The 15019-nt window shown below is 47.1% G+C and overlaps 1 protein-coding gene across 1 annotated transcript in view; it reads right to left on the bottom strand.

Annotated features, from left to right (window-relative positions):
• Positions 1-431: 431 nt before the first annotated feature.
• Positions 432-15019, bottom strand: part of SLC6A12 (solute carrier family 6 member 12) — a 28866-nt gene continuing 14278 nt past the window's right edge. The window contains exons 8-14 of the mRNA XM_010207817.2: positions 13921-14045; positions 13524-13636; positions 12125-12262; positions 10681-10783; positions 5005-5105; positions 3791-3961; positions 432-575 (exon numbers count right to left, since the gene is read on the bottom strand). Coding sequence (XP_010206119.2) covers positions 432-575; positions 3791-3961; positions 5005-5105; positions 10681-10783; positions 12125-12262; positions 13524-13636; positions 13921-14045 — 895 coding nt within the window. The remainder of the gene's footprint in view (positions 576-3790; positions 3962-5004; positions 5106-10680; positions 10784-12124; positions 12263-13523; positions 13637-13920; positions 14046-15019) is intronic.

Here is a 15019-nt window from a genome sequence, read left to right as displayed (position 1 = left end):
AATGCCCCATCATTTCATGCCTTTGCATTGCTAACTTTACTCCTGCACACCTTTATTCTCTGCTCTCTCTCACCACATGGTTTCCTTTCCTCCTCTGAACACGACCACTTTTTCGGGGTGGGGGTTTTTTTGTTTGTTCTGTTTTGTTAACATATTGTCCTTCTCTTCCTCACCAGTGTCAGTATTGGAGGACACTTCTGAAAAAGCACGTTGCTCTCTCCCTGGCTGCAGACAGGGAGAGTTTTCCCCAGGGTGTCAAAAGAAACACTGTCTCCCATGTGTGCAACCAGCTGGACGGAGGGAAAGGGTGTCCCAGATGCTTCTGGCTCAGATATGAAGGAGAGGAGGGAAGAGCCCAGGAGAGAAAAGAAACCACTTCGGAATGGAGAGAGCAAATCAGTCTGGGGTATGGAGGAGGCATCCATGGTGCCTTAGAAGTGGGTTTCTCTCTCTGTGATGCTGAGCACCTCCTGGACCGGAGGGATCCATCCCTCACGCTTCAGCTCGGAGAGCCCCGCCACGTGCTGCTTCGGCTGTGGCAGATCCTCTGCTGGGGAGATCAGCTGCATGAACCGCTGCGGAGAGGAAGTCTCTGTTAATTAAGCTGACAGACAAACGGACACCCAATAGTCATCCACAACCATTGCTGGGGGCAAAGGCATCTAGAGAGCTAATGCTCCCAGGCCCCTGCTCCTTTCCTGTTGAATGGAAGGAGCGCAGGCTCACTTTAACTGCTGCCAAGGACAATTATTCCACCTCTGGGTTCAAATGTGGGCTGTGGACTGACAACCCCAAGGACAAGGCTCCTCACAGACAGTTTGTTTTATGGAACAAATACCATAAAACCTTTTTTTTCCCTATGCCAAGTAGCGGTGCTTCCCATTGACTTTGGTGGGACCCGTGGAGCCTTCCAAATAGTATAACCATCAGAAAGTGCTGGGCATCTCCTGCTATGGCCCAAACAGGGTTGCAGGTGATACTTACCTCAGTGACACTTCACTGGTAAAGCAGTTCCTTCGCAGACTGATTCCTGTCCCCAAACCATCCCAGCTCCCCTCCTGCAGCCAGTCAGACTGCGATGCTGCAGGCAGGAGTTGTGGGGCAGCTGCCTGCCCTTAGCTCCCTCCATCTTCTGCAGGGGTGCCACGGGCTGTCCCACACACAGGTATGCTACTGTTGTGTCAGCTTTGGGGAATCTATTCTTAAAAAATGCAAACAACTTCAAGCTCTTTGGGCAAAGGCACTGTCCCACAGAGACAGATGCTGTGTATTTCTGGTCTTTCTCATTCTTTTGAAACCTCTTTGGCACTACACACCTTACTGAGTATTCCTATTGTTCCTCTGTTGAAAAACAACTTTGACAGTTACTAACTTTTGCCACACACCTTCCTGAGCATTCCTATTATTCCCCTGCTGATAAACAACATTGACAGTTAGTAATATTTTTCCATCACAAGTTGTTTGGGCCACTGCATGCTCCTCCCTTGCAGAGTGCATCATAAGCAGAACAACATCATCTACAACTCTTTGGATTAATTCCAGTGCTTCCACTCCATGTGAAGTGCCTGCCAGAATCCCAGATTTCACTCATTTACTCAAAACTGTTTGCCCCATGACTTCCGAAATTGGCCTTGGCCTGCAACTGCTCTGTGAGCAGTTCACCGTGAGTTTTCAGTCTTTGGAGCGTGGGCTGTCTTAGTCAGACACATCAGGAAACAACATTTGTGTTTCTTGGTCAGTCAAATGTAACAAGAGGAATTGGTTTGTTGCAGTGACTGATCATAATAATCAATTACAAACTTGCTTTCAGTGAACAGTTTGCAATATCCAGTTGAAATGCACTGTTCCTGGAAGTATCTGTGTCAGGAAGCTAGCTCACTGTATTTCTGAGGTGTGGCTGGAAAAAAGGAACAGGTATACTTTGAGAAAACCTGTTTTTAAAACAGGTGCAACTACTCCAGAAGGTACGGTGTGGTTGGCTTTGTTTCCCACCTGAATCAACCCAAGTTTAGCAGCCAGTTCCTTCCTGCATGCCCAAACCACAGCCTTGGAAGTTTCTTCATACTAATATAACTGAGAAATCCTAGGAAATTGCAACTAATATCATTTAAATTAGGACAAATAGAAAAAACCTCCAGCTGAAATTGGACAAATCAGCTCCTTGGTTACACTGTGAAATAAACTTTAACACTACTTATAGCAGCATTTCAGTCCAAGGGCTCAAAGCACTTTGAAACAGGTGAGAAATACTGCTTCCTAGCAGGCAGGCCATTTGGGCAATTACTTCACTGACAGCTCCAAGTCCTCATTTAGACATATGAAACCTCTGAGCTGTGGGGGAGTCAGACATGTTTGTCAGTCACCCAATAAAACTCTTCAAATCAGCCATGGGAAAGGACAGAGGCATTACCATTAAATGGCCCAGAACACAGGGGAGGGCTGTAAGAGACAAGACTCAAGGTCTGAGCTTGGAGCAAATCATATCATAGCACTTTGGCACAATATTCACCTGGAGTTCCTTACACTGGGAAGCGTACAGCTCCTAGCTCTCCCCCAACCTTGCAATCTCTTTGTGGCCACCAACCAGGAGGCCCAAGGGCCGAAGGAACTATTTCATAGCATCACACTTCTCCTCCACCTTCCTGCCTGCATGGCTTATGCTTCTCTCACTGTTTCACTGAAGACTTCACTGAAGATTGCTACTGTTCCTATCTGGGCATTGCCCTGTATTTTTTGGGCAATAGTCAGCTCTGCCACAACTCCTGTCACTCTCTATTAAGCCACATCTCCCAGCCAGTAAATAAGAGCCCCCATGGGCAGAGATTCACCTTCCTTGGGGCAATGAAATCAACGAGGATGCCCAGCACCCAGCCCATCCCTGGCTGTGTTAGCAGCACAAGGCCCTCCCCTCCGTGAATGCCACAAAATGACAGTCACACCTACACCACAGCCACAAGGATGCTCCCATCCCTTGTTCTCCTTTTCCCTTCCATCCAACAGCTTCAGATGAGCCTGCAGACAGTGAGGATGGGGAAGGAGCAGAGGAGAAACTGTACAGAAATTTATATACATTGTACATCGTTCAGGTCTTTTTTTTCCATGGGTCAGGTAGGATGTAATCTCCCTGAAGCCACTTTCCTAGATACAGTTCTTCCTAGGACAGGGACAAGGTGTCTACAGGGAAAGAGGATAGGCTTGGGCATGGCACAGGGTAGACCATTACAGCTCTGTGAGTATATCCTCTTTAAAAAAAACGGGTCATTTCTTCGGAGACAAGAATATGGCCCTAGACTCAGGACTAAAAGAGGAGCAGGAGCAAGGGCCAGGAAGTAAAGGCCAAACAAATTCCGGCTTTGCCTGTCGTTTGCACTGGCACCAGTCAGTAACAGAAGAGGCAAGGGTGGTGGCATGACCACTGAGACCACCAGAACCATAAACTGAACCAATCAGCCTGTGGCCTAGGGTACCCCACATTGAGGGGTTCCTCTGCTGCCCCACAGAGCCAGCACTAGAGACGCTCTGCATGTGCCTACATACTGCGCCAAGCATGGGAGTGCAACGTATCAGAGAGGACTCTGGATGTTTGATGTCATGCTGGTGGTTGTGCTGAGACTCTCCACATCCCCCAGACTGCCAAAAAGAACTCCACGGCATTCTGAGGCAGTGTCACCCTCACCCTCCCTTGTCTTCTCAAGAGGAGAAATGTGCTACGTGTATCTTCCCTGCGCCCTTCCCATGAGACATCTAGGGGACACAGCAGCAACTCTCCCTGTGACCACAACCCTGGTACCTGCTTCAGAGGTCCTTTGGTTTTCAGGAGAATGAAGATGGCATAGAGAGGAATGCAGACCATGGAGGAGAGTGCCATCAACCAGCCCACCACGTAGCCCCAGGCTGGGTACTCGTAGGACTTGTTGTATCTCAACGGTGTGTACTTGACCAGGGAAAACAGGAAGACAGCCTGAGGAGCAGAAAATGCAGGCATAGGCAGAGCAAAGGGAGCAGCCAAGCCAGGCAGCCTGGCCACCCTGCAAACACTATCTGTGTTGTCTTGCATGAGGTAGCATAGACCTTTCTGGTAGCCAGGCAGAGTGCATGCTGACTGCACAAGGAGTTATCTCAGAGCCAGGTCAAGTTCTGTACAACACAGACCCTTCAGGCTTCCTAAGAGTGCAACCAAAGCAAAGCTGGCAGCAGCTTTAAAGGTCCAGCAACATTGAGACAGCAATTTATTTACATTAAAGTCAGGAAGTGTCATTGTGCCTGGAAGAAGCACTCCAAAAGAACTTCATGGGCACAGATTTACCCCTCTTGGGGTTCTCTAGCCACAGAACTCTCAGATGATTTGGGCTGGATCAGGCTTGCTTTGAAAATTTCCCTGATATTCAACTCCTGCTGGAGCCCAAGGAAAAAGGACTGGAAATCTTTTGTAAGCTCTAACTGCAGATGCTGTCTGTGTTCCCAATGAGACTGCAGTAAAACGACTCTGAATTTCAGATGCAGGAACAGAATTTGTCTCAGAAATCCTGTAAAAATCAGTGGAGCAAGACTGGACATAGACTCAAAACAGGCTCCTGACTTAAGGTGCCCTTTCTTTAAACACAGCTGTCACAGAAATTTAAAAAGAGATTGAATAACATAGAAAGCAAATGGCTGTGGAAGGGTATTTCTGAACCATGGGAGGTCACAGGAGCACAGGCTGAAACAAGTGTTTCAGACCAGGGTAATTCTCACTGGTCTTCTATTCAAAAGCCATTTAACCAAACATCTCCAGACTTTGAGGGTACATTTCCCTTTGCCTTCACAATAAGCAAGTGGCTTTTCAGTCTCAATTAATTTTCTAGGCAAGAGAAGAGGCTTTACAAGGGAAATAAACAGCCACCTCTTCTGCTTTTCTGCGGCAGTTTGAGCAAATTACAGCACCACCTTGAAGATAAATCAACCTTTTCTACTGAGAACCCAGGGACCCAGAATAAGGCACCCCATTGTCAAAATGGCACTTACCAAGCACAGGCCCGGGGTGAACACCAGCCAGCATATCTTGATCAAGGGCCACGGGCGGTAACCAATCATGTCCTCAACGTTGTCGTAGAAGCGGTTGGCACCTTGGCCATCAAGCCAGCACAGAGACAAAGCCAGAAGTCAGAGTGGTGCTGTTTCCTTCAACCACCTTTCACATCAGATCCCAGCTTTCTCTATCCTCAGTATTTACTCATGGCAAAACCATAGCTATCCTAATAAGGTAGCAGCAGGTATCGGGCTTTTCTGGCACTGGAAACTCGCATCTGTGGCTAAATACAGATGGAGCATTTTAACTTCAGCTGTAAGTTACTAAAAATCTTGACATATGAGAAATGCCTTGTCCTTACAGCAGCAGCTGTGAGAGGATGTAGCCCATGTGTCACTTAAGAGCTGGTACGGCACAAGGCAAGGAGGAGTGCCTGGTTTGTAGGTCAGAAAGAGAAAGCTCTTGCAGGTTCAGCGCACGGGATTGTGTGAGCCCAAAGTGCTAAAAAGAACAAAGAGAGCAGGGGACACCCAACAAGACCCTCTCTTTGAAACCACATCAGCACACCAGGAAAGTCATGTCAAGAATCCCCACTGAACTGGGTATCAAGAGCCTGTTTACCACAGAATATTTTCCTTTTTTGCATAGACCCATAAGACCTGGCAATTCAAACTCTTCTGAAAACAAAATCTTTCATCTGCAAGTGTGGCTGTACTGTCCAATGGGAGCTGTCCTGTGGGTGCCTCATCTCTTTCTTCACCTCTCATTAGTTTCACTTACTGATTTTGTTCACAGTATGTGGGAATCCACCTGGATCTCATGGTGCAGCAGACCGGGAGATACCTTTGCAGAGCATCCAGGAGTCCTGCCACTGGCCAGACTCTAATCATTGACTCTTTGCAACCCAATCCAAAAAGAGGAAATGTATACAAGGGTATATAGAGGAGATGATGTAATGCAGATGGACTTCTGCAGACATCTTCCTAACTAGAGCTGATCAGAGGTACTATATCAGACTGCCTGTGCTGGTTTTGTCTGGGATAGAGGTAATTTTCTTCCTAGTAGCTAGTATGGGGTTATGTTTTGGACAGTGTTGATAACACAGTGGTGTTTACAGTGGTGTTTTCCTTACTGCTAAGCAGTGCTCACACATAGTCAAGGCCTGTTCTGCATCTCACACCACCTCACCAGTGAGTGGTCTGGGGATGCCCAAGAAGCTGGAAGGGGACACAGTCGGAACAGCTAACCTCAACCAGCCAAGAGGATACTCCAGACCATATGACATTGTGCTCAGCATATAAAACTGAGGGAAGAAAGAAGAGTGACACGTTCATGTTTGTCTTCCCAAGTAAACATGTGTGATGGAGCCCTGCTTTCCTGGAGATGTCTGTACACACTCATGGGAAGCAGTGAATTAACTCCTTGTTTTGCTTTGATTGCATGCACAGCTTTTGCTTTACCTGTTAAACTGTCTTTATCTCAAGCCACACGTTTTCTTGCTTTTACTCTTCTGATTCTCTCCCCCAGCCCACTGGAGGGGAGGAGTGAGCGAGCATCTGTGTGGTGCTCAACTGCCATCTGGGGTTAAACCATGTCACTGCCTCAGGTAAAAGGGCAACAATATTAGACAAAAAAAAATGGAGCCAGTCTGTCCAGAAAAAAAGGTTACCAGTTAAGTACCTCTGGGATGAAATGATATCATATTTGTCTTTTTGATCACAGCACTTAGCTGATAAAGAAGGGCTCTGCCTTTAGTGGTGTTCATCCAGCTATGAACTCATGGTCACGCCATGGCTCCCACCTGCAAGTGTGACGAGACCTTGCGTCTTTGCATCTTAAAACTAGAAGGTTGGACTGGCCAAAACATATACCTAGAGAACTGGCCACACTTGCAAGTGTTTGGTGAGTTTTGATTTGATTTGTGGTTTTTTATGTCTTAGAATTAAATTCCTATATTACGTTTCCTTTGAATATATTTACTCTACAAAAGTACATAATGTGTGTTTTTCTCTTTTTTTTTTTGCATTCCTTGCATTATTTTCTATATACCACAACTAACATTTGCAGGAAAGCTCTTTTAAACCCAGCTTTTTAAAGTATTTAGGCTGGGAGGCAGGGAGGTTCTTTGAACATCTCATGGTTCCCATCTTGAGTTGGCAAGTTAACAAGTAGCCTCAAGGAAAGACAACAAGCTGTGGCATATCAAGGGACATGCAGCTTTGTGTGGGAGCCCAGCCTACACTAGAGAACAGAACCCTAAAACTTCCAAGCTGCAAGTATCATGAGGCTTCACATAGTGTTTCTGAAAATACACTGGGGATGAAAGGGAGATGGTATAAATAATTTATTTTGCTAAAAAGACAAAATCTTCCAAAAGGTTAAAAAAAAAAGGGAGATAAATGATGTGACTTGCAGTTTAGAACGTGAGCATTGCACAGTCTCTCATACCACACAGTGTTTCCACAGAAACACACTGTGATATCAGAGACATGACAGATAACTCATTTGTGATATGATTTTGTGAGAGCCAAAGTTCCACTGCAAATTTCGATCTGGGGTCTAGTGGAAGAGATATGGAAATCAAAGAAATACAAAGATGTCAGACAAATAGAAGAACACAACAGACATCCATCCTTCACCAAGAAAACAATCCAAAAAACCCTAACACGCTGTTTGTTACAGTGTGCCTCCACCTGCCTTTATCTCTATTCTCTGTATTATAACCATCAGGTCCTGTATTTCCACAGTCACTGTAGCAGTCAGTAGGTGAAGTGATGAAACACAGTGGGGACTGACATGAACGTCCTCAGAGAGTATATGAACAGGAGGTTTTACGTGTTCTGTGTTTCACAGGCAGATGAGAAAGTAATCAAGCTTAAGCAGTCATCAGTTTAATCACTCAACATTGGCTTTTTGAGTAAATTAGAAGGTGGAAGATGAGTGCAGTCTCTTTTTTTTCCCCCAGCACATAGATAACGCTCCTGCAGAGAAAACCTTAAAGATTTTCCCAAAGAGATTTTTGTTGGAAGGAACAAAGATGTTTGCTGTTATCGCCAATATCCCAAGACAAGGAAGAATGGTGTGCAGCCACAGGGCAGTTACCCATGCGTGCTGGCACCACTTCTCTTGTGCCAACCAATCCCATATGCCTTCAAAACTGTCACGTGCTTTTCTGACAAGTCATTTCATTTTGCTATGTAAATTCATGGGAATAGATTTCACATTAACTCATCTAGAGAATTGTTTACATACTTATATCTCGTCCTTATGGAGCCCTTCTCATTTTACATAGCTTGTAACAACTGCAAGCGATACCCAAACAGAAATGGACAAAAGTTTTATTTTACTTTTATAATGTCCAGAAACAGGGAGATTCACAGATCTGCTAATCTGGAAACTATTAAAAAGTCCTTCCTTTTTAATCTTTTCTCCCAGGCTGCATTCATTTGCATTCATCTATATCAAATTTCATCCACAGGATTTCATTAGGTGATGACCCTGGCTCTATGCCATAGTGCTAAGCTTTTATCTGCTCTCTCTCTGTCACAAACCTGCAGCGTCAACACCTGTGACAAAGCTGTGAAAAATGCCAGCAGCTGAGGTGTTGTGGCACTGCAGCAACCGCACACCCTTTGGGTACCAGGTGCACAGAACAAGCCCCTTATGGTCTATAAGCAGGCATCTAAAATTGCCTGTAGAGGATAGAGCACATGCAGACAGAGCAAGCCCAATGGGCTGAATGCCCCTGGTAGCCACCCTGCACATATGTGAGCAAGAGAGAGAGAAACATTTATATCAGTATGATATGGGTGCACCCTAGGGCTACCCACAGGTACCCGCTGGCATCGCTTTGTTTTAGCTTTGCAAGTAGTCCTAATGGTTTCAGCGCTGGCTCTCCTGCAGCTATGGAGCACTTGCTTCCTCCTGGAACAGCTAATCTTTATGTGCGTGCTGTGACTGCCTGGAAAATATCCTCCCTGCAGCACATTTCTGTGGCATCATGCTGTGAATCCCAGTGCTCAAAACCCAGGCCTGCTTGTATGAGGGCTGCCTGTCCCAAAGTGGAAGGGAGAAAGGAGAAGGGAAGAAAAACCAACCCAAACCCTCCATCACTCCCCTGTACGGAACGTGATCAGCAGGTCCAACACCACGTGATCCTTATGCAGGCAGAGAGCAGCATGAGAGGAAATCCTCAGAACTTTGCAAGAGCAGCTGCCTGGCAGCAGAGTGAAGCTGCCAAGTGGTGGGTGGTTGGCGTATGTGCTGGGAGAGGGGAAACTCAGAACGCGTATTTGTGTTAGCAGAAGTGCTGTAATTCTTCTCAGTGTAAGCAAGAGGCTCAGCCCTGCCAATTCTGAGGCTAGGGAAAAAAAATGTTCATTGGCACCAGGCATCTATTTTTTTCCATTAAAATGCCTCACCTTGGCCCTTTGACTGCGCTTCAAACCAGAATCAGCCCAACAGATGCAAAGTAGAACGTCAAGAGGCTAAAATTTCGCTGCGTGGAGTGGTGCAAATGAACACATAGTGATCGCATTTCTAGGTTCCTGGGTCAGCATTACCTCTGTGGATGGAGCTTTGAGCAGCCTGGTGTAGTGCAAAATGTCTCTGTCCATAGAAGAGAGGGTGGGCTAGGTGACCTTTAAAGGTCTATTCCAACACAACCCCTTCTATGGTTCTAGAATAAGTTGTTAGAAGTTGGAAGAATATTCACAGAAAGTGTCATTGCTAACTTTCCTGCTATTATACTCCTTCCTGAGCATCCACTCCCACCCATTGGAAGAGACACAACACGATGCTTATGCCTGCAATCTTTTCCTCAGGTAAAGACAGCCACGCTGCTTGGCATAGCTAGGAGCAAGCAGGTGCTTGATTGTGGGATGCTGAAAGTCTGGTCTGAGCTGGCATCTACTATAGCTTTGCACGATCCTTACAGGTACCGAGCTACGACACTGAGGTGAAAGAGCAGCTGCTCTCCATCAGACACAACCAGACTCTTTGCTCAAAAACCTCCAGCCTCAGTGTGAGCTTCAGGGAGATAACTGCAGTCTGTGTGCTCAGGCACTGTTCAGCAGGGAGGAGATCTCCTGTAGGATATCACAGGATACTCTTCCAACTGCACAGACTAACAAGCAGTTGGTTTCCTTCTGATAGTTTGTGGAGCTCAGTTTAATCCTGCTCCTGGGTAGTTGAGTTACAGACTCCACTGACAGCCAAAGCAGTCTCTCCCTTTTCTTTTAGGAGTGCCATCAGAGCCCATGCGAATGGTAAGTGGTGCATCGTCACAGAAGTAACACACAGCAAGTCTGCATCCCAGCATTTTGTGCTAAATTAAGTGACAGGGCTAAACTAAAGGCACAATGTAACGGACAGTAACAGAGACCAAAGAACAGCAGTCACTCATCTGTAGCTGATTTTCTGATTCAAAGGGCAGACAGGAAGAGCAGCAAGGTAGTTCAACATGAGGAGCCTTCAGAGAGAGGAAAAAACATTCCTTATCTACATGTAGAGCAATTAAGAAATGATGTGAGGAAACACAGTGGAGACCAGACAAGAAAGACAGTAATTACAGCAAATTTTTGCCCCCTAAGGATCTTTCTATCCACTCCCACTTCTCAACCCCCAATCCTTGCACTGAGAAAAAGCAACCCAGATTTTAGTCCTCCACTCACCATACACCCATCCTATACAGATCACTTCAAAAAGGGACAGGAAGAGTAGGCACATGCCACTGGCAGCATAGTAGTCAAAGAGCTGGAAGATGTACATCCCACCCTGTTGAAGAGGTAGAGAACAGGGAGTCATGGCAGGACTATTCCATGTGATGGAAAAATGACTGAGCCAAGCAGAATAGCAGCAGGAACGCTGGACCTAGAATAAGGTGGGAGGAGGAGAAGAGCCTTTTTTGGGGCTATCCCTACTCTGTCCCAAAAAGACAATTAGGCCTGGTGGTAGAACAGTATTTCCAGCCTATTTTATGATGGGCTGGGCTGGTTTCTGTGTCCCTAGGAGCAGGACACAATTTATTTGCTTGTTTTAAATCAGTTAGCAAGTTTCCTGCACCATTTCAAAATACCATGTAGCACCCAATAAATGTGGATCCTGAGGATTAGGACATTTTATAGGCCTCGTTTTAGATGCATCCATCTTTACGCACTGCTCAAGGTTCAAGCCCTGCAATGGCAGAGGCATGTGGTTTCCCTACTTCAAGCCGAGCCCTGTAGAGGTGCCGTCAGCTGCCTCTACAGGCCGGTGAGTGACTTATTTCATCCTTTCACGTGTTCTCTCAAAGAGGAAGCTTCTCCAAAACAAACCAAGCAGATGCTTTCAAATAGATGTGAAGGGGTCTAGACACAATCAGAGTAGCAGAGCACCACATATGAGGTGATATCCTGAAACAATGGGAGTAGATGCTGCCATGCAAGAGGACATGCAAAAGCCATGGGGAACCCTTAACACAGCTTCTCAAAGTTCTGTCGATCACAGCAGGAGCTGTCTTCAGCACATCCTTAGCCAGGATACCATTGAAAGATTAATTCAGCAGTGCCTAAGAGATTTAGGAGGAATTAGCTGTCACCACACAGCACATGGAGGCAACACCGAGGAGTGCTAGTATTAGCGTCCTGTGCAGGAAGAGGTGCTTGGCTAGTAGCTGCAGAGCAGGGCAAACACCATGTGAATAGCACCAAAACAGCTCTTCTCCTTCTAATCCCAGGGATCATAGGCTTCTTGCTAGCTCAGACAGCCTTTACCCCTAGCCTCCCCTCCTGCTGCCCTGCTTCTTGTGGAAAGCAGCCAGCAAATGATCACTGCCCTTATAAGAGCTTCTGCTTGTGCAGCTCAGCTTATTTTAGCCATCAGGCCTGGTATTTGCACAAAGTTGTGTATCAAGCAGCCTCTCTGGCTGCATCTCTGGAAGGCTCAGTTATGCAGCAGTACACCAGCACCACACAGGGTAAAAGCAGCACCAGCTGGGAGAGACACCACTTAATGCATTAGAAATGAAGGGTAATTAACAGCATCAAAGCTGAGCTTGCTATCTCTACCCCACTCCTCCAGAGCAGTCTAGCAGGGTTTCTGGTGCTTGGCTGTATATCCCAGCTACTGCTTTCTTACCTCAGTGATGAGCAGTAAGCCCAGTAGGTAGCATATGACTGCAATGGTCAGGATCAGCAGCTCCCGGCGCCCCTTCCTCCGAAACACTTCTGGGAACATGTCAATGAGAGACGTCACCACGCTTTCCACACAGACAAACTGCAGAAGAAAACAGGTCAGAAAAATCAGTGTCTCCCTTTCCCCAAGCACACACTCCCTGTCACTGTCCTTTTTCCCTCCAGCCACACAAACTCTTAATTTTTTTTGTTTTCTCTTTTTGGCTGTCTTGCTTTCTGCCCATGGGCCAGCTGCAGCTGCTAGGGACACAAACATAGCTTGATGTATCAGTGAGATCTCTGAAGCTGCAGACTGAAGGGGTTAAAAGTACAGTCCCATGTTGGAGTGATGAACTGTGAGATGAGCAAGGAATTGCCTCGAACTCAACAGAGCATGCTGCTTCACAGCAGGAATGACCAAGGGATGAGGAGGTAAGAGGCAGACTGTGCCCCTCGAGCAGGGTGAAGAAGCACTTGAGATGGCACAAGGAACCCTTGTGACAGAGGGGAGTTCCCCTTGCCACCATGAAGCTAAGGAGAGCTGGGTGACTGTGGAGGCACAGATCAGCCTTAACATCAAACACACCTCTTTGTACAGCAGGACTGGCTGCAAAATATGCCACAGCTGCCTGGGACAATCCAGCAGAGCAGGTGGCCAGGAGTCCCACAGGTAATTGTGGGCTTTGGGGATGACCGTGGGGGCAGGATGTCTGAGAACATCAGCTATTGCTACAAGAGTCCAGCTAGCATGAAGCAGAGCCATCAGTGAAATGAGGCAGGAGGAGACCTTGAGCCACAGAATCAGAGGACAGGTGCAGGGGCTGAGGTGCTGCAAAAGGAAGACTGAGCAGAGCACCCTGCCTGACAGACATGCCAGGACATCCCCTGCTCCCCTCAGGCCAAGGTGCCAGGATTGCACACTGTGCTCCACAGGGTGTTCTGCTGGGTTTTTCTCCTGATGCAACATCGACATGGGAGGGTAAAGGATGGGCACACCAGTAAGGAGAGTACACAGGGATTGTTGTGGTGGAATGTAGCTGGGAGAAAACAACCCTATTACCCTTCTCAGACTGCTCTGCGCCAGGCTTCACTCTGCAGTACACATGGTTTTTTGTGGTGCTGGCACCAAGGTGGGAAGGGATGTACCTGGGACATCCTCACATACACACAGGGAGAAGGATGCCAAACAGAGATGCCAGCACACATCACAACTGGCCTCCCATTGGCCCTGGCTCTGAGCTCCCACCACGTAAGTGCTGTGGGCAATGGCGAAAATGTATGGCAAAGCACATAACCATCTTATCCTTTCCTATGGCTTTGGGGACTGCTCAGGGCACTAGACGAGGAAGGGGTGTTTGCTATACCTGGCTGTCCAGTCCCAAGAAGATCAGCATGAGGAAGAAGAGGCAGGACCAGAGCTGAGACACAGGCATCATTGTCACTGCTGTTGGATACGCTATGAAAGCCAGGCCAGGACCTAACAATAGACCACAGGATGACCACGTGTGCCCCCCTGCACCCCCACCCCTGTCTGTCACCACCACCTGGAGCACACATACTGCTTCAAAGCTCATATCACCATGGCTCCTTGCCTACACAGGGCTGAAAGCTGTATTGGGAGGCAGTGGTCCCACAGACCTCGCTGCAGACATCCATAGTGATAGAGGATGTAGGTAACATCTACAGTTTTGTTTCAGAAAAGTCCCCTCCCATCAGGCTCTCTGTTTTGCCTTGACTTTGAAGTTTCCTAGAAAAACCTACCTGATTCAGCCACTTCTGCAATGGGTACACCTTGCTCTTGAGCCATGAAGCCCAGCACAGAGAAAATGGCAAAGCCAGCAACAAAGCTGGTGGCACTGTTCAGGAAGCAGAGCATGATGCAGTCCCTGCAGGGGGGAGATCAGAGAGAAACTGATGTTTCCTCCTGCAGAATGGTTCCACTTGGGATCACATTCATACTCAGCTTTCCCCAGTCAGACCAAGGAACAGCAATGCTGCTTTTGAACTCCTGCAGAACTAAAAGCTCAGAGCAGAGATGAAATCCAGACTACCTACCTTGCATCCCCATCTTCAAGAGTTACAGGACCCTAAGTGGCACCAAGAGAGACATAGAACACCAGCAGTGGCTTGTGAATAGGATGTCACAATGATAAACACAGAGACATGGCAACAAAAACATTGATAGGAGTCGAGAGAATAAGAACAACAACAGAGAAAACAAAGAAAAGGGAAAATTAGAAAAAAAGAAGAGGCTGCAAATGCAAACGTAGTTAAGAAAGAGAAGCATCTGAAAGCATGAAGGCACACAGGTTCAGCAGATCCAGTAAAAGAAGGACTAATGGGTTAAAAAAAAATCCTTGCCTGACAGGTCTGTGACTACACTGTCTTTATTAACCATGCCCAGGAGGAGGTTGGAACATGCCATGCCATTTGTCCTGAAACATTTGTGCACTTGTTCCCTGTGAAAACAGAGCATCAGCCTGAGCCGGTAGGGCTGGAAACCACACACCCTGGGGTCTTGCCTGGGTAGCTGCCAGAGCTGACCTGCAGCATCAGCTGCTATGGGGCAGTGTGGACACCCAGCATGTTTGGGCTACTCTGAGCTAAAGCTGCTACTCCAAGGCACCTAAGGCATTAGAGGAAGGTGTCAGCACTCTGCTCCATTGGTGACAGATACAATTCTGGGAGAGAGAGGGGAAAGTATTAATTGCCTGACCAACAGCCATGGCAGCACCAATTGGAGAAAAAGAGAGATGATGAATGTCCTTCAAGTACCATTACACTTTTCCATCCATGCTGGAGCAATATATGAAAGAATAACAAAGCCTTTGCTCCTCAGGGCTCTGTGGAAGGTGTCAGA

The sequence above is a fragment of the Colius striatus genome, chromosome 1, assembly GCF_028858725.1.
Source record: "Colius striatus isolate bColStr4 chromosome 1, bColStr4.1.hap1, whole genome shotgun sequence".
Lineage (NCBI taxonomy): Eukaryota > Metazoa > Chordata > Aves > Coliiformes > Coliidae > Colius > Colius striatus.
This window is presented reverse-complemented; position numbering and strand designations above follow the sequence as displayed.